We start from the raw sequence: 25,562 nt of genomic DNA, 5'->3' as shown, positions 1-25,562 counted from the left end.
ACTTACCATAATTTTTTGGAGTGATCAATTTTGAAATTTGAGAGAGAAAATAGAGATGAATTAGTTGATAATGGTGGTTGTATTCTTCGGGAAGATACTAGGTTGGGAGAGAGATAGTGGAGAGAGATCGTGGGTTTAGCAAATTTGTATACTATACGGTGTTATTGTGAAAGAAAAAATAGAAAGTAAGAGAGAGAAAAATATTTCATAGCATATTTAAAGGCTTAACGGCAGGAAGTGATCATAAATAAATAATTTGCTATAAAACCTAAAAGGTAGTTATAGAAAATAATTTTTTAAAAAGGTATTTATTTATAATAATTAAGGTGTAAATGGTTGATATAAGAGGTAAAATTTCCTTAAATGTACCCTTATGGTCCATGAGGTCTGGGTTTTCCAAAAGCTTAGTGAATGGGCTTACATGGTTTAATTTACTGAAATTTTATCATAGGAAATATTATTTTAATGAGAAAATGACACTTAAAATAATAGCCGAATATATATATATATATATATATATACACACACAAATTTTATGTATTTTTTTCGGCTACCGAATATAAATAGTTTCTAGCACCGGCTAAAAGTTATATTTTGTATATGAATTGCATATGAAAATAAAATGTAGTAAATAAAATATAGAAAATATAGAAAACATAGGTAAATAAAATATAGAAAATCTGTAAAAGTTTAATATTTATATTTATTTTAATTGTAAGTGGTCACATAAGGTTTTTTTTTTTTTTTTTTTGCATGCACATTATGTTTGATTAAATGGTTGTTAATTTCATTTGGGGACTGTTATGTAACGGTTTCAATTATCGTTCGGATCTCTTCCTCTTCTTTTTCCTCCCTCGTACTATAAAAGAAAAAAAGTATAAATATATAAAATGAAAAAGCTATTACCCGTTGAGCAATGGAAATTACGCAAAGCAAAAAGGGGGAAAAAAAAGGAGCGCAATATGAAAAGCAAACAGCGTAATAAGTTGGAGAAATCAGGCGATGGAGTTAAATAGAACCAACAAGCGAAGAAACTGCTACTTAGTTTCGAGAATCTTCGACTAAGTACACATGGCGATTTGTATGTGCGAGTGTGATTAGTGAAGTTGATTCGTTATTAATTTTACTCATATCCTTGCAAATTGCAATGTACTATTATTTATTGTTTGGTGTTTTTATTGGAATTGAGTTGTGTTGACAGTCAGTTTCTGTTGATTGTGTGTGCGTGCGTGTGAATAATGAAGTTGATTCGTTATTAACTTTACTAGTATCCCTGCAATACAACATATTGCTATTTACCGTTTGGTGTTTCTTGTTGGAATTGAGTTGTTTTAAGAGTCAATTTTAGTTGAGTTTTTGTGTGTGTGTGTGAATAATGAAGTTGATTCGTTGTTAATTTTATTCATATACATGCAATGCAACATATTACTATTTATCATTTGGTGTTTTTATTGGAATTAAGTTGTCGTGAGAGTCAATTTTAGTTGATTTAGTAATATTCATATGATATAGTGCTGAATTGTGCGACCATGTCATCCAAAAGTTTAAGTTGCTAGAAAGGATACTGTTTAATTTACTTAGTTGTGTTTTCAATGTATAGGATGGTGTATCCCACTTTGTGTGAATTGATTTGATTAGTTGAAATTCCACAAGTTTCTATCATACTATGCTTCATATGAGCTCATACTGAACACACAAATGCATAAAAAAAAGAAGAACAAAGTAAGATGTTGAATCTTTTCTTTGGATCGACAAAGAGCCTTGATTGGAGCTTCTTGAAGAGGATTGGAGTTTTGGGGGGGGGGGGGGCATGCTTGAGAGATTTCAAGGATTTGTTGAAAAATTAGGACTTGTGAACTAGGTAGCTTTTTGACAAATATTGGTTCTTAATCGTCAATAATTTTCTCTATGGTGTATTGCTTCCAAGACTTCTCTACGGGGGCTCTTAGTTTATAGGTAAAAGGAAGGGAAAGGGAAGTGAGGCTCGTACCCAGCCCTTGTCGTCCGGTTTGGGTTCAATCCTCCTCTCCTACTTCATTTCCGCACCTATTTTGATGTGGCAATAATGGAATATCCTTGAAGACAGGGGCAGATGCACATTAGAAGCTATGGGTGTGGCCTAACCCAGTTGCTTTGACTCAGACCCTATATATGTGTTAAAAAATATACTAAATGTGAATAAATAACCCAATAACTTAAATGGTCAGTGGGTTCACTAGCATCTTGAACCCGTAAAGTGCAAATCTTGAAATCGCCTATGCTTAAAGATGGTTTGTTTGGCTTCTGATAGTGCAACAGGATGAAGAAATATTTCACGGAAAGTTTGTTAGAAGACACAGAGGAGAGAAAAAGGAAGAGGAGAGGGGAGAAAGGGAAAGGAGAGAAAGCCATTCTGGAAAGGGATTGGTTAGACCAGAAAATGGTTTGCAGCCCGGTTTTGACGTTTTGTTCTCAGCAACGAGATTGTCCTCTTTCTTTCTGTATAGAATGGCCTCTTCTTTGCTCATTGTGATGTGTCTATATCGTGAGGGATGATGTCCTTTATATGACCGTCCAGTTTGGTTAGGGGTGTCTTTGGATTTGCCAGTTTGGGTGGTCCTTGGCAGCTTTATAATTTGTCGTAACCCTCCTCTGGAGGCTGGGTGCTCATGCACTCATATTACTTGTGGTGATGGGTTGCCAGTTGACATCAATAAGATCATTTGTGGGAAGCGACAATGATGGAATGATTACCAGATGGCGCCAATGTAAAGGGCTTTCCGGTCCGATGCCTAGTTGTTGTGCTTTGTATATCCATGTAACAAACTGGGAAGGCTGGTGGTAGACTGTCACTTGCCCTCATTATCTGGGTCTGGCGCGTTCCTGCAGTCGCCCGTTCTATTGATCGCCTCAAGCTGCTCATTTAGACTGCTCAACCTCAATCACTTCTCTGATCTGTTGATTTTTGTCTCTTGACTAAAATCTTAACCTTTAGCCTAGTGTTCCATGGGCTTCCTCTTGGTTTCTGCTTCTAAGTTCGATTTGAACTGGATTGTGACCTTATTTCCATTAGATTGTTCTCCCAGGATCGTGACTTTTGGCCATTAGGCCGTCCTCACATGGACACCGACATTTGATTCAATAGTTGTTAATTTCACCTGTGACTAGGTACAGACTTAATTCTACTTTGAATCTATCCTTTCTCTTTTGCCTCCCTCATTGGCCCCCTTATGAAATGTACTAAAAGACAATGTGTAAAAATGCGTTGGGAGCTGAAAAAAGGCTATTAATAAAACAAAGAAAAGCAAGTCAGTTGGAGCCGCGATTGGAAATTAGGCAAAAGCGAAAAAGGGGAATTAAAGAGAGCGAAGAATTAAAAGCGGAAGTGAGAGCAAGGTATATAGCTTCCTTCCATAATTGAACTTTCCTCCATTCTCAATTCCATCTCCTATTCCTTAAGCTGTATGCGACCTGGTAAATAGAACCACACGCGGAGAACAACAATCAATTTGCAGAATCTTTGGCAAAGCACACATGATGGAAAAACAGCTAATCGTGGCTGTTGAAGGCACTGCCGCCGTGGGACCTTTCTGGCAAACAATCATTTCTGATTACCTCGACAAAATGATACGGTACTCATTTATTCCACAACTCCCTCCGATTTCCATCTGATCTATGTTTGCGTGGATCATTTCATCTTGACTGATTAATGAAGTTCATGTCGTCATTAATTTTATTGCTATCAATGCAAAACAACTTATTTATGTTTTGGTATGGTATTTTATTGGAATTGAGTTGTGTTACAATTGATTTTAGTCAAATTGGTAATATTCATATCGCGGAAAGGGTTATGCATGCCAACTTTTGTGACTGTACATTTGATTTAATTCGTCGATATTTAACAATTTGATAGTTACATGCTAGAATGCACCTGTAAGATTTGAATTTCATTTAAAAAAAAAATTGAGATGGATTATTCACAAAAATTATTGGCATATGAGAGAAAAATATCATGCTATGATGCAAAATAGAGGATACCTCTCCGCGGAGATACACCTCTATTTGTGATGATTATGTCTAAAATAGCATCTGAGTTTTTGAGGAATTCCACTAGTTGAGATTGATGGTGTTAAAGCCTCAATACCTAGTTGAACTTTGATAAAAGAACGAAAGAAAGAGGCCCTTATAAAAATTTAACCCTGAAAGGGGATAGAAGTTTTCAGAGCTCAGTAGTATTCCTAAGGGCAGAGAAGACATTGCTTTTTCAAGGGGGGTTATTAGATGGCAGATCCGCCCTCCACTTATAGTAAATAATTGAAGCCTTGGGTAGTTGAGGCAAGGGTCCTGACCTGTTGCCTAACCTTTTTTGCTTGCATTTTCAATCGAGTCTTAAGAAGGCGTGGTATCATGTAGATTGTAGTGAGACAATTCGCACCCATGTAGTGGTGGAGATGGCAGAGTGTGATCTTCATGGAGAAACATGTAATTTCAGTGAACAGATAAGTAGACAGGGTTAATTATTCTATCATTGTATGAGGATATCGATAATTGATGAAATGCGATGTGCTCATGTAAGAGGCTATCCAGCCATATTAGTTTCTGACAGGCTTTTTGTAGCAGAAATGGTACGAGGCTACCCGTGTTTTCTATTTATTTTTCCTTTGTTGGGTTGAAGGGTGTCAGAAGAAAATACAACAACAACAAACCCAGTAGTTTCTCACAAGTGGGGTTTGGGGAGGGTAAGATGTACGCAGCCTTACCCCTACCCCTGGAAGGGCAGAGGGGTTGTTTTCGATAGACCCTCGGTGCCAGAAGAAGATAACTATGTTAAAATGCAAAAACAAGTTTATGATTTTTTAATGGTTATCTCAACTATTGATTATAGGTAAAATGCTGTATCATATTCTATTTGCATTTGTCAGGAAGCGATAAATTTAAGGAGACCTCCAGTTTCTTAGACTGTCATTTCCCATTATTTGACTTGCCTTACTGCATTCAACACCTAAGGGAACTGCAAGCTTTGAGAAGTATAATTGCTGATCTTAAATCTGAAAGTTAGATATTAGCTATCTGGGAGTCTTAAATGCACTTCCAAATTTGTAAATTTGGACAGATTTGGATGAAGAAGATTGGATGCTTTAACACCTTTCCTAGTTTTATATAGGAACTTTTGACATGTTTCCAGATGGGAAATGTTCTGGCCAGAATGATGTGGGTAACTTATCATGAAGGTTGCTTTCTATTTAACCCCTTGTTTACAAGGTTGACATATACATCTCATGAGCCGTATATTCATTTCCCCTCTCTGAGAACCAGGCTGCCAAGGAGAAAAATATGGTGAACAAACAACTTATTGTAGTTGTAGAAGGGACAGCAGCCTTGGGGTTTTATTGGCCTAAAATTCTTTACCTGAAAGATATAATCAGGCCTGTTTCCTTACCTTCTATGGCAGCTGTATTTTAGTTGTAGTATCCATTAGCTCCCAATTACATTCTTTCCCTTATTTGAGATGTTTCTATGTCCTTTTTGTACGTCTTTTTTTGTTTTGCAAATGTTCTTGTAAAGGGTGATATTGGTCACTTAAACTTACATCAGTTTATTTCTCGTCATGTACGGAGCAACCCACCCATAAGAACATGTTGTTGAGTAGAACGCTGACAATTACCGTCAATCCGGCTCCAGGGTTCTTTTTGTTTCACTTTAGTGATTTTAGCATAGAGCGATTAACTGATAAGCTTTTCAATTTTCATATGCTTATCCCATTAAGAGAATGGGATTGTTCCAATAATATTCATATGATGATTGCAACTATATCTTGATTTAAAGTGTAAACTAATTTATGACCTGTGTTTGTATTTTCAAACATTATGTTTACTGGATTAATAGGCTTGGGTAATTTTTTCAGGTCCTTCACTAAATTGGAGCCAATAGAAAAGGTTCGTAAATTTTATATGGTTCATCTTGTAAACCCCTTACTCTTCTCTAGTATTGCATGATGGTGATTGTAATGTCTGAGATACCCTATACTTGAATAGGGGAAGATGATATTCACGAGTTGAAGGCAATTATTAACTTCTCATGTGATTCTTTTAGTTATCTGATTTTACTTTCCTTTGTTGAAATTCCAGAAGCCATCTGCTGGCAATTGGCAGCTCGCAATGGTGGTTTTCGCGGTGCATGGATCCCATGGTGGTTTGTGTCCATTTTATTCTCCATTGCCTTTTTATGTTGGCTGACCCATTGCAGCTTAAGTATGAACAGTCGTTGTGCCATTCATATACAACCATGAGACCCGTTTGTCTATTTTTTTTCCCTTTCTTCCAAAACTCATCTCCAAATAAATTCAATTTTCAAATACCTTTTTTCAACTTCAAAAACTACTCTTTTTTTGTTTTTCAAATCTTACATTGTTTTATGTCCAAACGCCAAACAAATCTGTAGGGCCCTTTTGTGGGCTGTTTTGTACATCATCATTTCACCGTTATTTGAACCATTTTCTTCTGTGATCCTTGTGTACTCCATAATTTGGTGAAATATTTCAGTATATGATTTCCACATGTCAAAATCTTTATATGCAACCGAAGAACTGTTAAATTCTGTGTGATTCTCATAAGCCATCCATGACTTGAAAGTTGTTCCAGTTCTCTATTGCTCATGAGCCAAATCTTTCTGTGCAAGACATTATGAAGTAGACAAATACTCTCTTGTAGTTGGTGCAGTAAATCCTAAATTTTCACTTAAATAATTTTCAATTTTTCCAGATTGATTTTTCCATTTGTATTCACTATTCCCTCAAATTTAGTAGTAGACTCTTGTTTCTGAAGTAGAAACCTTCAGTTTGCTATGGGTGCAGCATGCTCCATTCTTGTGTAAATCTCTTCTGATCCTGTGACACTATCTCATGTAGAACTTGCTATTCAGTGAGACCCCGTGTCCCCTCCAAACCAAAACAAAAGTAAAAGATTGCCCTGAGCAACATTAAAATTTGATGGGGATAATGTGTCCTAATTCAATGTTTTGAGGCTTTCTTTCACCTCTCGCGTGAGAATAAACATCTTTTTTCTTTTTCTTTCTGGTTGACATTTCGTTTCTTTTGCATCTTCCATTTTCACCATCTTTAACTCAGCTTGCCTGGTTCGACGAAGTGGATGGACAAGAGACATAGATATGTTTTTCCAATGGCTATCAGCTATACCTTTCTCAGGTGGTGGTTTCAATGATGCTGCAGTTGCAGAAAGCCTTGCAGAGGCATTGACGGTGTGTTTTACTGTTTAGGTTGTTTTGAATACGAGTTTGGCATTTCTGTCTCAAAGTGGTATTATGAGTGTAGTTTAGTTTTGCTTGGTATTATTTATACATATATTACTGTTTTACTTTCTATTACACGCTTGGCCATGTGTGCTTCCTTTTCCTTTTTAGAGAGTTCTCTGTGGGTTGAAGAGTAAAGAGGGGTTGGGTTTGGGACAAAGCCAACAAGTCACAATGCTTCTCATTTTGAAACAGAAATGCCATTGTGCTGTTTTCTGTTTTTGAGTTGGTCTAGAATCTGGTTTGTTTGGTCTAAATTTAAAAACCAGACAAGTGGTTGCCAATACTAACAGCCCCGAGTTTTTTATCAACCATGCCGTAGTGTAGGAGGAATTGATTATGTAGTGGACAGAACTTTGGTCTATGTCAGATCACAATGTAAACTGAACTGCTTCTATTCCGCATACATAGCCTTTCTCTGCAGAACACAAATGCGTTTCTTCCTCGTGCTGCATGCATATAAATATTTCACTTGACTGATGTTTCATGCAGATGTTTTCTTCACTCAATGGAAGCCAAACTCAACAAAATGTGGATTGGCAAAGACATTGCATACTTATTGCTGCAAGTAACCCTTATCCATTGCCTACACCAGTTTATCATCCACATATGCAGAATGTGGAGCAGAGTGGAAACATTGAAGCACATACCGCTAATCGACTATCTGATGCTGAGACAGTTGCAAAGGAATTTCCTCAGGTACTGTCGTACTGATGGTCTTTCCTCTTCAAAACCATGGTGCTTCCCTCATAATCCTCCGCTTATTGCTTTTATTTTCTTGCAGTGCTCTGTTTCCCTCTCAGTTATATGCCCAAAGCAGCTTCCGAAATTAAGAGCAATATATAATGCGGTAATTATGGACAATTTTTCATTGAGTTTTTTCATTTGTTTTTAGGGTCACAACCTTGACAATATGTTGAAGTTTAGCTCGTCTTAGTTTGTGATCCACAGTTATTACTGTTGCATATCCGTTCAAACTCCTGTAGGATTAATTATGTCACCCTCTGTTGAGTTCAAAAGCTTCTAAATTTGAGAACCATTTACAATAGTTCTATGTTGAGGATACAGGCAGTAAAGTGATGATACCATATATATTTTTTTCGTTCGATAAGTGCACATAGTTTAAGTTGTACGGAATGCTGTTAGAGGAACTCCCTTTTTAAGTTCTTTCCTTTCTGGGTGGCTAAACCATCAGGAGCATTCCAATAGTTCAAAACTATGGATTCAGGATAGCGAATAGCGAATCTGAATTTGATAGTCTACACGACATTATCACTTGTTATTGCTTTGTCTTGAATAAAAAAAGACGACCTATGTGAAATGTCTAGTCCCAGTTATTTCAAACTCATTGTGCTTGTTTATCACAGGTAAGATTTACCAAGTGCTCCAGAAAGTAGATTCCTGTAAACATTGTTGCCCATTTAAAGTTTCCACCATTGAGAGAATGTAGCTTCCCTTTAGAATCCCAAAATTGAGAATCTGAAATATCCCATAGGAGTGGAGAAACTCCTAGCTTCATCATGGGTAAGTGTGGCAACTTGATGATAAAGAGTATATGTATCTTAGATGCTGCAGAGGCTTTCAAGGCATTGTGGATAATTTATTGCTTTCTCTTTAGTTATCTTGAGATTCCCCATACTACTTGACATACTAAGTCATGGTTTCTGACTTTGGATCCTTTCATTATTCAGAAGAATGAATTATAAATGCTGCTGACTTGGCATGCAGTGCTAACCTGGCATAGTTTTACTGCTGGTGATTTGAAATACGAAACATATTCCCCTTCTCATTCAGTTGACTATACTAAGTGCGGATTTTTATTGATCTAGGGAAAACGTGATCCACAAGCAGCTGACCCGCCCATTGATACATCTAAGAATCCAAACTTTCTTGTCTTAATTTCGGAAAATTTCATCGAGGCTTGTGCTGCTTTCAATCGCACTGGAATGGAAAGTTCGGCGCTTAACCAGAGCCTGGTCGAAATGGATATGTCTTCTGTAGCTCCAGTTTCTGCGCCAGCAGCAACTTTTAATCCAGCAGGTTCAGGCAAAATCTGGAACTCTCTCTTATATACATGTGTTGTATGAATGCTTGCCCCATATATTGCTACCTTAAATCTATAGATATGCTTGATTCATTTTGGATGTCCTTCTCTGTTGAAAGAAGAATATTTCGTGAACATAAAGTGAGAAGTACCCTCAAGAGGATAAGTCAATAATTGAATGCATAAAATGAAAGGGAGCAGTTGACGCAAAGTGCTGCACTTCTCTGCAAGTTGGGTTCGAGTGATCTGTGAGATAGATCAACCATTTGACACCGTAGTGAAGTCAGCAATACCACAATATATCTCACATATCTGGAAGAAGTTTACTTACCTGATATAATTTGGGTTTAACATCTTGAAACTTTTCATTGCTCTTGATTGAATACAGAAAAAAGAAAAACCAAAAAATACATACGTAGCCCCTTAAAGTTGTTGCGAAATTTCAGAGAAAAAGCCCAAAACCATACATTATCTTTGGCTTTAGACTCAAAGTCATATATATTCTTTCACATGGAGCACTAATAGTCCATTTACTTTAATAAAGTGGTGCACTTTTAGTCATAACACTGAGAAAAAGCCCAAAACCATACATTATCTTTGGCTTCAGACTCAAAGTCATACATATTCTTCCACATGGAGCACTAATAGTCCATTTACTTTAATAAAGTGTTGCACTTTTAGTCACAGCACTAAACACATTTTAATTTTTAACAGAAATCTAAGATCTGACAAAATATCTGTTCCATTTATTTTCTTATTTACCGAAAGAAAGAAAGATGACAGATTTATCTAGATAGTAAAGAATAAATATACATAAAATTTACTTACTATTTATCTATTTAGTATTTATTTACTATACATAAAATAAACATTTACTAAGAAATGTTAAGCACTGTTAATGTTTATTTGCAATGATTGTTATCTAGATAACCTCAAATGTTATCTAGATTTTTTTATTAAATACATAAAATTTATTTTTATTTTATGTATATTTACTATACGTAGACTCCCCTTAAAATTAAAAAAAATCTAATAAATATATATTTATTTTATGTCAACGTAAATATTATCTATATAATAAAAAATCTAGATAACATTTGAGGTTATCTAGATAAAAATCATTGCAAATAAAAATTAACGGTATTTAACATTTCTTAGTAAAATGTATATTTTACGTATAGTAAATAAATAGTAAATAGATAAATAGTAAATAAATTCTATGTATATTTACTATTTGCTATCTAGATAAATCTTTCATCTTTATTTCTTTCGGTAAACAAGAAAATAAATGGAACAGATATTTTGTCAGATCTTAGATTTCTGTTAAAAATTAAAATGTGTTTAGTGTTATGACTAAAAGTGCAACACTTTGTTAAAGTAAATGGACTATTAGTGCTCCATGTGGAAGAATATGTATGACTTTGAGTCTAAAGCTAAATATAATGTATGATTTTGGGCTTTTTCTCACTGTTATGACTAAAAGTGCACCACTTTATTAAAGTAAATGGACTATTAGTGCTCCATGTGAAAGAATATGTATGACTTTGAGTCTAAAGCCAAAGATAATGTATGGTTTTGGGCTTTTTCTCCGAAATTTCATGTAGACACTTCGCTTTTTCTCCGAAATTTCATGTAGACACTTCAACCGAAAGTCTTTCCTATTAAACACTTAAAGTATGTCAAAAGTGTTCCTATTGAACACAAATTTGATATCTCCAAACCAACATTAGTACATGCATTTCACTTTCTGGGGACTCTTTTGACATGGCAAATCAAACCAATTAAAAGATTACAAATCAACCAAAAAATAAGAGATATGTCAGAAATTAAAAAAAGGCCAAAAAAGAAGATTTTCCGTAACTCTTCTTACTGCCATCTTCTTCCTTAGGATACTGCTTTCTCCTCGGATGAACAACTCTTCTCTCCCATTGAAGTCGGCAAGTGTCATCTTCTTCTTTAGGATACTGCTTTCTCCTCCGATGAACAACTCTTCTCTCCCATTGAAGCCGGCAAGTCTGTTTATGTTTTGGTGTTAGCATTCTCATTTTCTTAGAGAAATACTAAAGTCTTTTAGAAAAATGAAAATTCTCATTCTCAAATCTGCTGTTATAATATTGAACTAGAACCTCCCTCCCATCGTCATCTTCTTCGCCACAAAACAGAAACCTCATATTTTTCGGTCAATTTCCAGTAAAAAAATGATAATCAGACGAATCACAACTACGATGGTACCTCAACAAATACAATAAACAAAATAGCAAGAAATATTTCCCACCAAGAAGATGTGAAGTCAAACCCAAATACGACTCCTCCTACCATGAACCCAACTGGTGGTCTCCGGCGAACCTATATGGTGGGGACAACGAAATGACACATTTTGGGTTTCAGATCAATGCCCAAAAAATATTTTGATAGCTTTGTCTTTTTCATCCGAAAATACGGCACGAGACTTCATCCCAGACCATAATAAAAAGAGCTAAAGGAATCAAGTAGCTCATCTCCATTTTCTCCGCACCGAAATGGCTATAATGGAAAATCAAAGAAGCGAACTTTTTATTAGCTTAAAAATAAATAAATAAATAAAATCAAGCAAACTTTCTAATCTTTTCTTTCTTCGAGCAAGAGAATAGTAAGTCACAATTCATCTTTCTCTATTTCTTTATTATTTCTTTTTTGTTGCCTATTTCTATGTTATTTCTATTCATAGCAGTAGAGTAGTCATGAAAAGAAGAAGATGATGGTTGGGTCTTGTTAAAGAAGAAATAAGAAAAGAGAGAAAAAGATTCAGTGATTCACGCGCCTAGCTCAAAGTGAGAATCACTTGTGCCGCATATACGTGAGGTGTTCAATAGGAACATTTTTGACATACTTTTAGTGTCTAATAGGTAACAATTTCAGTTGAAGTGTCTTAAGTGAAATTTGATGACAACTTTAAGGGGCTACATATGTATTTGGCCTAATAATTATTATGGTAATAATAGTATTAAAAGTAGTGTTTATAGTAGCAGCAATAACACCAATGATAATTGTCACGACCCAATTTTTCCCTCCGTTTGGTATCGTGATGGCACCTAGTCTTAGGGACTAGGTAAGCTTAACATTAATTGAAGCAACAACATTATTTAAATGGAAAAGGGTCAGAAATGCCCTTAACGTATTAGAAATGGCTCAAAAATGCCCTCCTTCCACCTGTGAGTTCAAATTTGCCCTTAATGTTATTTTTAGGCTTAAAAATGCCCCTCTCTTAACGGAAAGATGACATGGCATTGATGGGCATTTTAACATTAAGGGCAAATTTGAACACATAGGTGGAAGAAGGGCATTTTTGAGCCATTCCTAATACGTTAAGGGCATTTCTGACCCTTTTCCGTTTTAATTAAACATGTAGCATTTATTTAGTCTGGAAAAAAGTGAATTCTTTTTTTACTAAAAACTGAAAAAAATAAAAATATTTTTTTCTCCAGTTTTTACAAAAAAACTGCTTTAAAAATGCTGAAAAATATTTTCTAAAACAATATTTTTGTAAAAAATGAAAAAAAACTAAAAAGCAATTTTCTAAAGCAATGTTTTTGTAATAGCTGAAAAAAAATATTTCCTCTTCTTTTTCCTTTCTTGTTTGTCCATATGCTTTCTGAGTTCATTTTTTATATATATATTTTAGGTCTTCTAATGAGTTAGTACATCAAAATTGAAATATTTTCGTTTTTTTCAGTTTTTAGCAAAAAACAAATTCACTTTTTTCCAGACTAAATAAATGCTACATGTTTAATTAAAATGCCATTTTTTCGGAACTCAGAAAGCCAATCTATTCCTAAATAAATGCTACATGTTTAACTAAATAAATGCTACATTTTCCGAGACTAATGATTTTTTTTTTTACTAAAAACTAAAAAAACGAAAATATTTCAATTTTGATATACTGACTCATTAGAAGAACTAAAATTTATAAATAAAATGAACTCATAAAGCATATGGACAAACAAGGAAGGAAGAAGAAGAGGAAATATTTTTTTCAGCTTTTGCTAAAATATTGCTTTAGAAAATTGCTTTTCAGTTTTTGTTTTTCAGTTTTTACAAAAATATTGTTTTAGAAAATATTTTTCAGCTTTTCTTAAAGCAGTTTTTTTGTAAAAACTGGAATTTTGTTTTTTCGTTTTTTTTCAGTTTTTAGTAAAAAAAAATAACTTTTTTCCAGACTAAATAAATGATACATGTTTAATTAAAATGCCTATCAATGCCATGTCATCTTTCCGTTAAGAGAGGGCATTTTTAAGCCTAAAAATAACATTAAGGGTAAATTTGAACCCATAGGTGAAAGGAAGGCATTTTTGAGCCATTTCTAATACGTTAAGGGCATTTCTGACCCTTTTTCGTTATTTAAATAACATCTAACAAGTTAAATAGAAATCTCTTAAAATTTCTAAAACCAGTAGTACAAGTCATAAGCTCTACAGAGTTTGCTAAAATTTTCTAAATACAACTGTTTGAAATAAAGTAAACAATATGAATACAAATCAGAAGGTGACTCCGAAACCTGCGAACGCAGCAACAGGTTTACCTTGAGTCTCCACAGCAACGGTCCGCACAACTAGCTAATGATCAACTGACTTCGAAATACATGGATCTGCACAAAAATGTGCAGAAGTGTAGAATAAGCACACCACAGCGGTGCTCGGTAAGTATCATGACTAACCTCAGTGGAGTAGTGACGAGGTACAGTCAAGACACTCACTAGTCAAATAACCTGTGCCATACTGAAATAATCGAGAACAAATAGCAGTGATATAACCAGTAAGGCAGCAAGAACACTACAATTTTTACTCCGACAATTAAGAAAGAACACAAGTACAACCAATTAAACAAGTGTTTCACATATAATCTCTTCAAATAAATACCTTTTAAAAAATATAATTCTTTAATTTAAAAGTCACCCTGTGACACCTCGTTTTATAATCATAAAATAAAATACGGGTCTCAACCCACCTTCATATTTTCACGGCACCTCGTTCCCATATTTCTATCACAACTGCATGGACTACTCACGTGCCAATAATATCAATGTATATAAGATCCACATGATCAATTTATTCTCAATAAAGTAAGTTTAAATTTTTTTTTTTAAAATCAAGTAGGAAATCAACAAAGGAATGAATTTATTTTAGAAATCATTTGGATGGAGAAAATAACATTTTAATTAAAATGAAACACCCGATAGTTGCCGATTTGGATGTAAAACTTATAAGAATTAAAGCATACACCAGTTTCTTTTATTCAAAACAACTTAACCTTAAAAATTAGTAAAAACTAGAATCAAATCTTCAGAGTCCCGTACAAGAGCCAAAACCAACACATTACAACAAGGAATACAAACACATAATAAAATCAAGTAATACATCACGGAAGAACACAAGAATTTACATATCACGGAAAAATAAAATAACCAAAGGCAAGTGCAACCTATGTTACTCGGACTCTTCAAAAATATTATTGGGTGCGTGTCGGATCCTCCAAATTTAGTGCATTTTTGGAGGATCCGACATGGGTGCGTCAGCACTTTTGGAGAGTCCGAGCAACATAGAGTGCAACACTGCAACCATAGAAAAATATCAACAAAAGGGGCACTCCCGAGGTACCGCCTCGTAGTCCCAAAAATAAATATGCAAACCATCACAAATAAATCCCCGACATAGCCCACCTTATCTCGCCACGTGTGCAATAGTAAAGTGAATGCCCGTCTTGTCTCGCCACACGCGCACAATAATATTCCCACCTTGTCTTGCCACATGCGCAACCCATATATATATATAGCCTGCCTTGTCACGCCGCATGTGCATAAATCAATAATAATAATAGCATGACAGAAACCTCGTGCAAACACCCGAACAAAACTTCCCAACAATATAACGTGCCAATATCACATCTCATAAATTGCACCTCAAGTGCTCAAATATTACAACATATCACAGATTTGCACATCAAGTGCTCAATTATTACAATTTATCACAGATTGCACATCAAGTGCTCAAATATTATAGTTTGCCATAAAATTCAATAATACATAAATTTCTATAATAAGGAGCCCATGACTCGACCATAGTGTGCACAAAATTTTAACAAATATATCCGGGAGTGAACAACTCAACAAATAATATTTCACATAAGAATCAAAGTGGCAATCCCACCAAATCATCATATATAAACAAAACCAACAAAACTAGAATTTAGGCAAGACAATTAAAGGATTTAATAAGTACCAATAATTTCTCATTTAATACATAAGGCGTGTCTAAGGATTTTAACCAATGTAATTTGCACATATAACCCAAATACATACTCGTCACCTCGCGTACTTGATTTTCAATTACACAAATTGCATATAAGACTCAATGCCTAAGGGGTAATTCCCTCACTCGAGGTTAAGCATGACACTTACCTTTTTGAAGTTATGCCGATATTCCAAAATCGTCTTGTTGCTTGAATTGACCTCCGGACCGCTCAAATCTAACCAAAATAATTCAATTCAGTGAAAACTAATTATAGGAATTAATTCCATGTGAAAATACTAATTTTCCAACAAAATACGAAATTTAACTCAAAATTCGCCCGTGGGACTCACGTCTCGGAATCCGACGAAACTCACAAAATCCAACAACCCATTCAATTACGAGTCCACCCATACCAATTTTATCAAATTCCGATAACAACTCGACCTCCAAATCTTAAATTTTTGTTTTTGGAAGATTTTACAAAAATCTTGATTTCTTCCATTTAAATCCGAATTAAATGATGAATATAATCATGGATTCATGAAATATAAACACTTTAGGATATAAAACACTTACCCCAACCAAGCTTGTGAAGAATCCCTCCAGAATCGCCCAAATCCGAGCTCCAAAAATCCAAAACGAAAATGACCATTTTTGGTCCTTAACATTCTGCCCAGTTTCCGCTTTTGCAGACATATTTCCGTATCTGCGACCTCGCTTTTGCGAGCCAAGATGCGCACCTGCGCTGTCTACTCTTCTGCGAGCACAATGGCCGCACCTGCGCTTGCGCTTCTGCACAATTGTTGCCGCATCTGCGGCCTTCTCCATCAGCCTTGCCCAACTCCCCTTCACTCGCTTCTGCGATTAAAGCATCCGCAGAAGCGAGAACAACAACATCAGATTTCAAGCAGTTCCTTCTAGTCCAAAAATCCATCCGTTAACCCTTCCGAAATCCTCCCGAGACCCTCAGGACCTTAACCAATTATACCAACACGTCCAAAAATACAATACGAACTTAGTCGAGGCTTCGAACTACGTCAAACAACGTCGAAATTACTAATCAAATTTTGAGTTTTAAAATCTCTCAACTTCCATATTTTGCGCCGAAACGTATCAAATCAATCCGAAATGACTTCAAATTTTGCATACAAGTCATAATTGACTTAATGGAGCTATTCCCATTTCCGGAATCGAAATCCGACCTCGTTATCAAAAATTCACCCTTCGGTCGGACTTTTCCAAAATCTTATATTTTTTCAACTTTCGCCAAAATGTGTCGAGTTGTCCTACGCCTAAGTCCGAAATCATCATACAAAGCTATTGCCATCATCGGAATTCTATTACGGGGTCGTTTGCTTAAAAGTCAACTCTCCGGTCAACTCTTTCCATTTAAGCTTCTGATTAAGAATTGCTCTTTTAATTTAAATTCTGAATCTTCAGTGGATCAAACTCGACCACGCCCGCGGGTCATAATACATATTGCGAAACTGGTCGAGACCTTAAGTCACTGAACGGGGCGTAAATTCTTAAAACGACAAGTCGGGTCATTACAATAATGATGGTGATTACGGTGACAATGAACCATCAAAATTCAGGATAAATGTGAATGCTTTCGCTCTGCTCTCTCCATTTTTTTCTTCCTTACGCTGCTGCTGATTAATTTGTTTCAATTGCTGAGCTAGACCTGTTGGATAGATGACTGGTTGCTTAACTGATCAACTGGATTTCCTCTGTTGCTAATTCGTGCCTACTATGTGTCCATCCCCCTTGTCAAAATTGTTTGAGGCATAAAAGCAGGCAGGCCTTTTTGCTTCTTAGTCATCTATTATTGTCTTTTTCTGAAGTTGGGTTGAGTTGTGTCTTGCTTGAATACCGTCTTATATTTCACTTCAAGTTAATGGATAGTTAAATATAATGAATCTCTTTCTTAACATATGTAGACTACTTCAATGTTGATAGTCGTTGGCTCATAAATCTCATGGTAGAGCATCCTATAATATGTTGGCGATTCACTTTTTGTTGAAAGCTCTGACTTTTTCTATGTACCTTTCAGTTATGAGTCAACAACCAATTTCAGCTGGAAATATTCCCGCTGCAACCATAAACATGGTAAGATTCAATAACTTGTTTCCTTGCTTGTCCTTTGAATGGAGTATTTGCTTTGCTAAATACATATGTTTTCAGGAGCCCACCACTGTAACCTCCGTTACTGGACCTGCTCTTCCACATATTCCTACTGCTCGTCCTACTTCTCAACTAGTTGCAAGCTTGCAAAGTGCTTCACCTATTTCTGTTTCTGAGGAGGTGGTCCCAAATAATGAGATTGTTAATGAAACAAAACCTATTCTCAGTGGGATGACACAACCCTTACATTCATTTAGTGGTGCAGCTGCAAATGCCAGAATACTGAATGATGTTGCTCAAGCCCAGGCACTTGTTGGGGGAACTTCTATAGGACTGCAGTCTATGGGTGAGACACCTATTCTATCAAACATGATGTCTGGTGGAATATCTTCTTCTATACCTGCTGCTCCAACTGTTTTATCATCTGGGCAACTAGCTGTCACTTCAATGTCTGGGTTAGTGCCATTAGCAGGAACTGGTCAGATAGCTCAAAACTCTGTTTCTGCATCATCCGTTTCGATCGCTCCCAGTATGTCTGGAAATTCAAACCTTTGCGTGTCCCAACTTTTGAGTAATATCCAAGGAGGTGTTAGTGCAGGCATGCACCAGAATGTGCTGAGTGGAACGGGTGCTGGTATGCCTTTTGGACAAGGCACACTGATGTCTACTCCAAGGATGACTCAACAAGGACACCCTGGAATGCAGCCTCTTAGCAGGAATAACAGTACAGAAGCTAACATGCCTCTGTCTCAGCAGCAAACATCTGCTACATTGTCATCAGCTCAATCAAACTACGTCAAAGTCTGGGAGGTAAGGCCAACTAATAAGTAGAAAGAGCTGAAGATGGAAGGCAGACTCTATGTTCCATAAGAAAATCTCTATTAAAGTTTTTCACTGTCTACACGACAGATAAATAGGATTTAAATTTGAACAATTTTAAAGAGTTTTTGTGCTTGAAGTTTTTGTACTACATTATCAAAAAAAGATGTCTTGAAGTTTTTGTGCTGTCAGTTGATACCTTGATTTAAGAGTTAAGAAGTGTCTGATCCATAGATTGATTAGCCCTACAATTTTTTCTGACAATTCTACATTGGTTGCTCCTAAAGTACAATCTTGTGGTCATTTTTTCTTCTCGCGGTGATTAGACAAACATATGAATTAGGCTATGTCTGTTATTTGGTGTAACCATGTCATCATTGTAGTGTACCGACTAAGTTCTATAAGCCGAAAGACTTGCATGGTGGTAGAGTTTTGTTGTTTACTGCACATATGTATGATGGCCACTGAAGGAATCCTTTTAAGGAGCTTTCTGAAATCACTTTGAAGGTTGCAATCGACTGCAAATTTCTTGCTCCATATTCTAGATACCTGTTGTGCACATATCACATTCGTGTTCATCCATCAATATCTGGAGAAATTGTGCTTGTAAAGTGTGAATTGATGTTTTAGTGTGAGTCTAAAATCTAGTAAAGAAATTAAACTAATTTGAAATGTGTCCGAGTTCAACTAAATTCAGTAATGTGTTCCAGTTCTTAGTCATTTTGTTGCTTTCTTTGGTGACTCGTGTCAGAAAGTTTATATTAGGAATATGAATAGTATAAGCTAGCAGAAAACTGAAACTGAGAAATCAGAGGATGGCACACCGAGAGGGAGGGAAGGGGTTTGACATGCAAAATGTAATATTATGCTTCCAAATCCATGGGGTAAAATAATGAACAATATTTAAAGATGAACTGACTAGATGAGTACTTGTTATAACATATAGTTGCAAGATTAGAATGTTGAATGATGCCTAAGCTTAAATCTACTGGATGACTACTGAATTTTTCTCATAAAATATGAGTATTGAATTTTTCATATACTTTATCAGATGACACTCAAAACAAAGTAGTTAACATGACATCTTAAGATGGTAAGGTGGAGCAGGTTGAAGTATTGTGAGCAGAACATGATTAATAGGCTTTTACCACTTCAATCCATATTTTTTCTATGTTAAACCAGAGATAATGCATTTAGATGAGAAGGGCAATAGTGAGACGTCAGCTAAGTGTCTCACTTTTTCTATTAAAATATGGTGCTTTCTTTGCTCTTCTACTTTTATTCTAATCTTCCTTGACAATTTGGAAGAGTACTGAAATATGATGTTTCTGCAATTTTATTTACTTGAACCAAAACCAAAGTTTTGTGAGTTAACTATTTTGTGACCCTTTGTTAGGGAGAAAAAGCTATTTGTGATGCAATAGGTAAATAAACCCATTTCTGCAATTTTTTCCCAAGAAAATGTAACAAGGCCTGGTAAAGAACCAATGGAGTAGAACTTTGGGGTTGTCAAAACACTAATATGAACATCCGAATGTGTTTAGTGTGGTGATTTCCTTATGAATTGCATGCATTCAAGTTATTGACTATGTTGATAAATGGGGTCCTTATTGTCGGTACATACAGTTCTATTTTTCTGTTTAAGTTTTTAAAATGAACTTAATTATTTTGGTAAACCATTTTAGTCATCCACAGGGTTCCATTTTTCCAATCATTTTCCTTAGAAATTAACTACATGCAGCTGCATTTTGAGATTATATTGATGAAGCACTGCTAACATTATGATAAAAATGTTGCAGGGAGACTTATCGGGGCAGAGACAAGGCGAACCTGTACTTATTACCAGACTACAGGTGTGTGTTTTTAACTTGTCTTGTGTGGGAACTTGTTATCATAAATTAGGTCCTTTTAATAGTTTCATTATCAGGTGATAGTGGCCAAGGGATGGTGCTCCAATTTTCATTCGATAGATAAATTAGTCTGTTGAAGTATTTTGTAATTCCTAACCACCACCCCCCCCCCCAAACGGTAAGAGCGCAATGTGTTATGTGTGGATTAGACGCACGTCACGTGGTCGAACCCTTGTCGTGGACAAAACCTTTGTATTTAAGGGTAGAAGGTATAGAGGACGGCCTATTACGTACCAAGTTTCGAACGGTGTGCCAATGGCCCTTGGGAATTTGTCAGTTATCAAAAAAAAATTGTAATTCCTTTTAAATGCTCTAAAATGATATTTGATTCTTTGCTGATTGAGTAAGATCTTGCGGTTTATTTTCTCTTGTGGCAGGGATTCAGGATTGCTTCAGCTTCTAAATTGTAAGTACATTTTCATTAATGCTTTGATTTAACTGCTCTTTTGCAATTCAAGTTGATCACAGTGGTAGTTACCCCTCTGTTGAGTGAAGCTACTAAATTCTCTCTCTGCATGCGTAGGAGAGTACATCATTGTTTCTCAAGGTTAGATGGTTTTAGCACACTACCACTATTTTCAGCGCTCAAGATACTTACTCCAAGATACTTACACGTTACAACATTTATATCTTAAGCCTAATGAACTGATGTTTAGGACTCAAAAATAATTTCATTTTTGTGATGCACTTAACCTTTCAAGTTCTTGCAACAGCAGCAAATTGAAGATCAGTGAAAAGACTAAAGACCTCATTGTTAAGTTTCAAGAACTTGCTAACTTGGAGAGAGATGGGTGACCTTAGTCTGGTGATCCTTCACAAAATTCTTATACTGGAGCTCATCTAGTTTCCTCTTTTAGGAATGAAATGGAGAAAGTTTATATGTCCCTCTGCATATTTATTATGGACACATTTTAATTTTTATTTCTAACTCAGATCTTTATTACACCATGCATACATCCTAGCGTATTTTAAAAGCTGAAGACCACAATAGTATCCTCTGGGAAAAATGTGAATCCAAATAAATGAGATAATAAAAAACATGGTATTGTGTAGCATGGATAGGAAAAGGCATCAAATTGGAAGAGTGGTACGAGAAAAAGATACAAAGTTCTTAAAATTATGGGGATAAGGTGCGCTAAGTAGTTCTAATGTGGAGGAAAAATTTCCAAAAGCTGAGGGACGCAGCGTGAAGCAACAAACAAGAAAACCTGAACTCAGAAAAGCACTGCTGTAGGCCAATTTGAACCGGGGGATAAAGTAGTGAAGGGGAAGAGGGAGAGAAAGAGGAAGACGAAGAAGAAGAAAACTTGAACCAGTATATGGCAGTAGACAAAACATGGTGTCGACATATAAGGCACTCATGTCCAAAATGTAGGACGGTGTCTAAAACTCAAAGATTATGGGAAATAAAAACGTGTCAGCTATGCGTTCAAGGCATGTTCACTGCATCTGTCCTGCAAGAGTCTGACTCCAATACACAACTTCAACTATTCCAAAAGGTGTGTATCAAGTATGAGAAGATATGATATTGTCAGAAACTTTTAGAAGTAGTGGCCTAATGCATTATAGAATTATTGGTCAAAGTGAAGGTAGAGCAACAGAGAAAAGGCAAGCAACCTAGAAAAGGGAGTTGCTTGATACACACCTTCCTGGAGATCCTCTTGGGGTTAGATGAAAAGATGAAAGCGAGTACCGATCTTTAACTGTCTAAAGGAATATGAATGTGGCAGATATACTAGTTTTCTCATCTTTTTCTAGCATCATCAGTCGCAAAGCTTGTGAACTATTCTTTTTACTGAAATCTTTAAGCGTCTGACTTGTTCCTTTTACTGAAATCTTTATATTCTCCAACCTGCATTATATTTGCTTTGCAGCTTACTAATGCGTGAAAGGTCCCTGATACTTTATTTTTCAGTTAGAGGCTTTATCTGAAATAAACTGTTGAAAATCTTTCAAATAACACGGGTTTCAAGATGATAAACTATTTTCTGTAAAGTTCTATTTCTGCAGCTTAGTTGCAGGAAAGACTACTCTTAAGATGATCTCATTATTGCTTCTCTTTTATGTAGCTGTAGCAGATGATGTCAACTATATACACATTAATCCCACACTCTATTTGCTATATGACCATGTCGCTCCATTTAAACTCATCTCAGGCTAATATTATACAAAAATAAAAATAGAAATAAAAAGTAATTGTAGTTCTCTACATTTTCTACTGGTATATAAATCTTTTTCATGACTAAAGGACTCCTAGAAAGCATAGGACCTAAAGTAAACGTACTAATATGACTAATACATATTTCCAACTAACTGGTATCGCCTATATAGATCTTTTTCTTCTATTGTGCCGTATTTTTTGTCAAGTCTGTATGGATTCTGTGAAGACGTCTCAAATCGGTGGTTTAAGGGATGAGTAGTCTCTTTAATATGGCTTGAGAAATCCTCACCTCTTGAGTTAGATTTTGGAGTTGAGTTAGGTCCATTTAACATGATATCAGAGCAGGACCCATTCCAACCCGATGTTGGGTCCCCGTATTATGTTACCCACGTTCCAGATATCCAGCCCTGAGCGTGAGGGGTGTGTGTGTGAAGAAGTCCCACATCGGTGATTTAAGGGATAAGCGGTCTCTTTAATATGGCTTGGGCAATCCTCACCTCTTGAGCTAGCTTTTGGGGTTGAGTTAGGCCCAAGGTCCATATAACTGATTCCGTCATGTCAACTAGATAAGCTTAATTTTCTTGGCTTATAAGGAAATTCACCTTTTTCTTCCTCTTTGTCTATGGCTATGCCTTAATTGCACCTTAAATCTTTCAAAGTATTATACTGCATTAACACTTCGAACTGATATTTTTGTTTGATCAGGCTTGCTGCAAATTGGCCCCAAACAATGCAAATTGATCGCCTTATTACGCAGGAGCATTTGAATAATGAGTAACTCTTCTGAGCCAAAAATATTTTTGATCTTGTTGGATCTTCTTCATTTGTCAGATATTGATTCTTGTCCAGTCATATAAAGTACAAACAGCTACTAAAATTTTGTGACATTTATGCAAGTGTTAGACGGCTCATCGGAAAGGCAGAAATTGTAGTTTTTTGGGCAATGGACCAGCATGTATTTCTCGGCCAGCTGCAGGAAAAGAAGTTTGTAAGTGTTCTTGAGTCTAAAGATTGCTTTCTTTTCTGCAAGTAGAGAACAATCAGAGTTCAGTTATAATTCACTTTGCTAGAATATTTGTCAGTACGAAGTTAGTGTTAAGTTTAAGGCTCCTACTATGAATTATGTCATCTCTGTGTAACGGTCATATTAATAGCACTCATACATGGCAAAGATGTGATATTCCTGTTCATGGTGAATGATCTGAAGCAGGTAGTCTTACTCTAAGATGCTGTATGGTATAACTTCCAGAAAGCATTATTAGATTATCAAAAAGATGTGGATTTGCATCCTTGTAATAGAGTTGTGTGCATAAAGTAAACCTATAAACCACTTAAGAGGCTTTTTAGAATTGATTCGAGGTTTTTAGGCCAATTGATGTTCTTATGTAGCGGACTAGAATATCTTTATGCACTACCACATCACGTGAAGTTGGTACACTCTTGTACCACACATGTATAGTGTTTCAGGTTTTATCATTGTGTTTCTATCTTTATTGTTAGAGTGTCACATATTGGTTGAGGGAATTACTTGTTTTCTCCTTATATATTTTGGACAATTCTCACCTCATGAGTTAAATTTTGGGTTGAGTTAGACCCAAGATTCATTTTCTTTATATGGTGTCAGAGCAGACCCATCTCAATTCTTGGTTTATCCAATGTGGACCCCAAATTTGAAAATTTCAATAGTGAGTGAATTCAATGTACTTTACCCTGAGGCAATTGTACTTTACAATGTATGCATTTGAATTCACTGGCTATTGAAATTTTCATGGTCTAATGGCATTTCTCTGGTATTTTTCGGTGGGAATTTGAACTTAATTTCCCAACATGTGCATTTGGATGCTGTTTCTGAACTATCTACTGAAAATATTGTGCAACTCTGCTCTTTACCATATTTCCTTTGATGAGAGGGTAGGCGATCATGGTGGATGTTTCGAGGGACTGGTGTTTATGTATAATATATGCTGTACTTGATAAGGAATTCCTGTGCAGCTTTCTCGATCTAAAAAGGTCTGCGCAGCTAACAATTTCTCTGTAAACTGTTTAGTGTGCAGTAATTCAACTATCATCACAGACAATGATTCTCTCTGTTTCTGATAAAACTTGCCGCTTAATTGGAATGTTGTTTCCTGAGGTAAGATAATCTTTGACATTCTTAGCAACACCTATTAGACGATCATTTAGATGCAGCTGTGTTTTTTATGATCTCTCAAATGTAAACATTCGAATTTTTCAGAATATGGTGGTATTTAAGCCACAGATACCCAGTCAGCAGCTGGAAGCACAACATCCGCGGCTAGAGCAACTGCTGCTGCAACAATCGCTTCCCCTATTACAGCAGCAGCAACCCCTTCAACAGCTGCAGCAACAACAGCGTCTGATGCCACTAAAGCGAAAACCTAACATTCCTCTGCAGCAACAGCCAAAGATTCCCAAATTACATCGACAACAGACTCCACAAATACAGCAGCAACAGCAGATACCGCAAATGCAGCAAACAGAGCAGCAGCAACCAATAATTGGGACATGTTTGAATCAAGCATCAACCGGAGGTACTAGACGGGCACAACTTATGTCTCAGGGACAAGCTTCTTCACGAGGACTGCCAAACATGCCCTGAGGAGGCTTTATGAATTGAACATGGCAATGAATTAGACAATGAGCTGTTGTAGAAATTGCAATCAGCGTAAAGCAGCTGAAATTCCTACTTCTTAGCTATCGAATTTTGAACTCATTTTTCATGTAGAAGGATACTTCCAAAATCGAGAGCATTTAAAACTAATTAGCTTCAGTGTGGAAAGTAATTGGTTGCCCAATGTGATCATTATTCTTCCACCCCAAATCCAAACCTTCACCTTGAGGGCTTGTCAAAGTTTCATTTGTTGTATTTCACCTTCAACCTCAAATTATTTTGAGATCATAGATTTCCCTCTAGATAACTTGTGGTGACC

At 36.0% G+C, this 25,562-nt stretch overlaps 1 protein-coding gene across 10 annotated transcripts; it reads left to right on the top strand.

Moving 5' to 3' along the window:
• Nucleotides 1-891: 891 nt before the first annotated feature.
• LOC107795738 (mediator of RNA polymerase II transcription subunit 25) lies at nt 892-25,480 on the top strand. 10 transcript variants are annotated; one of them, XM_016618419.2, is made up of 17 exons: nt 3,015-3,147; nt 3,262-3,375; nt 3,462-3,611; nt 5,885-5,915; nt 6,108-6,171; nt 7,106-7,236; nt 7,780-7,986; nt 8,072-8,137; nt 9,117-9,333; nt 17,651-17,706; nt 17,782-18,531; nt 20,340-20,393; nt 20,828-20,856; nt 23,317-23,385; nt 23,509-23,599; nt 24,659-24,745; nt 24,848-25,480. In XM_016618419.2, the coding sequence occupies exons 3-17, from the start codon at nt 3,514-3,516 to the stop codon at nt 25,229-25,231; spliced, it is 2,334 nt and encodes a 777-aa protein (XP_016473905.1). In that variant the 5' UTR covers nt 3,015-3,147; nt 3,262-3,375; nt 3,462-3,513; the 3' UTR covers nt 25,232-25,480. The 10 variants fall into 10 exon arrangements, with proteins under 10 accessions (XP_075103196.1, XP_075103198.1, XP_016473906.1 ...); XM_075247094.1 differs by lacking the exons at nt 3,015-3,147; nt 3,262-3,375 and adding an exon at nt 917-1,129 and having other exon boundaries at nt 3,468-3,611; nt 9,117-9,327; XM_075247093.1 differs by having other exon boundaries at nt 3,080-3,375; nt 9,117-9,327; nt 23,515-23,599.
• The last annotated feature ends 82 nt before the right edge of the window (nt 25,481-25,562 follow it).

Source organism: Nicotiana tabacum, chromosome 24 (assembly GCF_000715075.1).
Source record: "Nicotiana tabacum cultivar K326 chromosome 24, ASM71507v2, whole genome shotgun sequence".
Taxonomy (NCBI): Eukaryota; Viridiplantae; Streptophyta; class Magnoliopsida; order Solanales; family Solanaceae; genus Nicotiana; species Nicotiana tabacum.
The sequence above is the reverse complement of the archived record's forward strand: the minus strand, read 5'-3'. Positions and strand labels throughout refer to the sequence as shown.